Source organism: Cyprinodon variegatus, unplaced genomic scaffold, assembly GCF_000732505.1.
Source record: "Cyprinodon variegatus isolate N-32 unplaced genomic scaffold, C_variegatus-1.0 Scaffold416, whole genome shotgun sequence".
Classification (NCBI taxonomy): domain Eukaryota; kingdom Metazoa; phylum Chordata; class Actinopteri; order Cyprinodontiformes; family Cyprinodontidae; genus Cyprinodon; species Cyprinodon variegatus.
This window is the reverse complement of record NW_015150869.1, coordinates 617,030-618,625: the sequence shown is the minus strand read 5'-3', so window position 1 is coordinate 618,625 and position 1,596 is coordinate 617,030. Positions and strand designations below refer to the sequence as shown.

The 1,596-nt window shown below is 39.7% G+C and overlaps 1 protein-coding gene across 1 annotated transcript in view; it reads right to left on the bottom strand.

Moving 5' to 3' along the window:
• LOC107093251 (ras-related protein Rab-33B-like) overlaps positions 1-1,189 on the bottom strand; it is a 6,086-nt gene extending 4,897 nt beyond the window's left edge. The window contains exon 1 of the mRNA XM_015388191.1: positions 840-1,189. Within this exon, the coding sequence (XP_015243677.1) occupies positions 840-1,058 (219 nt within the window). The 5' untranslated portion in view covers positions 1,059-1,189. The remainder of the gene's footprint in view (positions 1-839) is intronic.
• Between the last annotated feature and the right edge of the window lie 407 nt (positions 1,190-1,596).

Genomic DNA, 1,596 nt, shown 5'->3' with positions numbered 1-1,596 from the left:
AAAGGGCCAATGCTACTGTTAAATTGGTCCTGACCCCTGTTATGGCCCCCTGTTCTGAAAACATACACTGCAAAAATGTAGATTTAAGTCATTTGTTCATAAAATAAGTGCATATTTCTTTGTTTGAGCACATGGGTAAGGCAGTGAATTTACTAATGGATAGGAAGATGATGTTATTTAAAGCGTAAAATATCTAATAATCTTATTTTAAGGGGGAAATTGTTAATTACTTTGGCAGATTGTCTCATTTACCTGCTCAAATGAGGAAAATATGTAATTATGTAAATAAACTTCTACCTATTTTAGGCAAATATTTCAGTGTTTTAAACTGCTACTGAATCAATTCCTCATGATGGTGTGGGCTGACAGAAGAGTCCATAACTGATTCTTTCTTTGGACCAGTTTAATATTTTGCCTTTATAATTCACTTTATTAATCATTTAGAAGAAAAAAAAACATATTGGGTATTAGGCTGAGGGTTGCTGCTATATCGTGCAATCAGAAACACTTCTCCAAGAAAATTGACCAGAAAATGTAGACACTTCCTCTATCATGTGGATATTTCAAAACACTCAGGAAACGCACCAACGAACACCCACATGTTTTTAGAAAGCTGGACCCATCTGCAGGATGCAGCTTCCCGCAGATCACAAGTGCTCCATGACAGGAACTGATCACATCCATCACTGCAGGCTGCAGAGAGTCTGCTGCTCAGCCAATAACAAGCAACTCAGTGCAAAAAGAACTACCTCTATTGTATATTTATTTTCTCCAGATTTAGTTAATTGAGCTTGCAATAAATAAATAAAAAAATAAAAATAAAAAAAATTTCCTCTTACTTTTATTTTCTCTCCATCAATCTCCAGCGCTCTCTCGCGAAAGTCCACGCCGATCGTGGCCTCTGTCCTGCGTGGGAACTCTCCTGCGCACAGCCGGTGCGTCAGGCAGGTCTTCCCCACCCCGGAGTCTCCAATCACCAAGACTTTAAAGGTCCGACAGCGGCTGAGCAGGGAGGACACGCTGCCCAGAGAGCTGGAGAACTCCAGAGATGAATCCATGGAGCTGACTTCCACGCAGATCCAAACTCCTCTGACTCTCCTGACTAAGATCCGTCCCTTTTTGGGGAGAAGAAGCTGCTGAGACGCGCTCCACGGCGCAGGAGAGCAGCGTGGGTGAGAGAGGGGAAGGAGTGGGCCGTCTCATTTGCACGCCTGTGTTTGATTTGACAGCATGATGATGATGAGGAGGATGAGGATGATGATGATGATGATGATGATGATCCAGTCCTGACCCAACATGTTGATGAGCGACGTTTTAAAGTCACTTTACTTTTTTTTGTCTAAAAAAAATTATTATTCTGTTTCTGATCATTTGTGTTATTTAGAAATAAACTGCAACCTTGGACTCTCTGAAAAGTCCAAATACACAGATATGGCAACATAAAACAATCACAATTTTAAACTTTTCTTTTTAAAAAAAACATCTAGAAAAGTTTGCATATTCAAATTCAAATTTGAACGTCTGAATTTCAGACTAAGATTGAAAACATTACTACACAGTAAATTTTGCAGTAACACATTAAGGGTGCATTTGGTC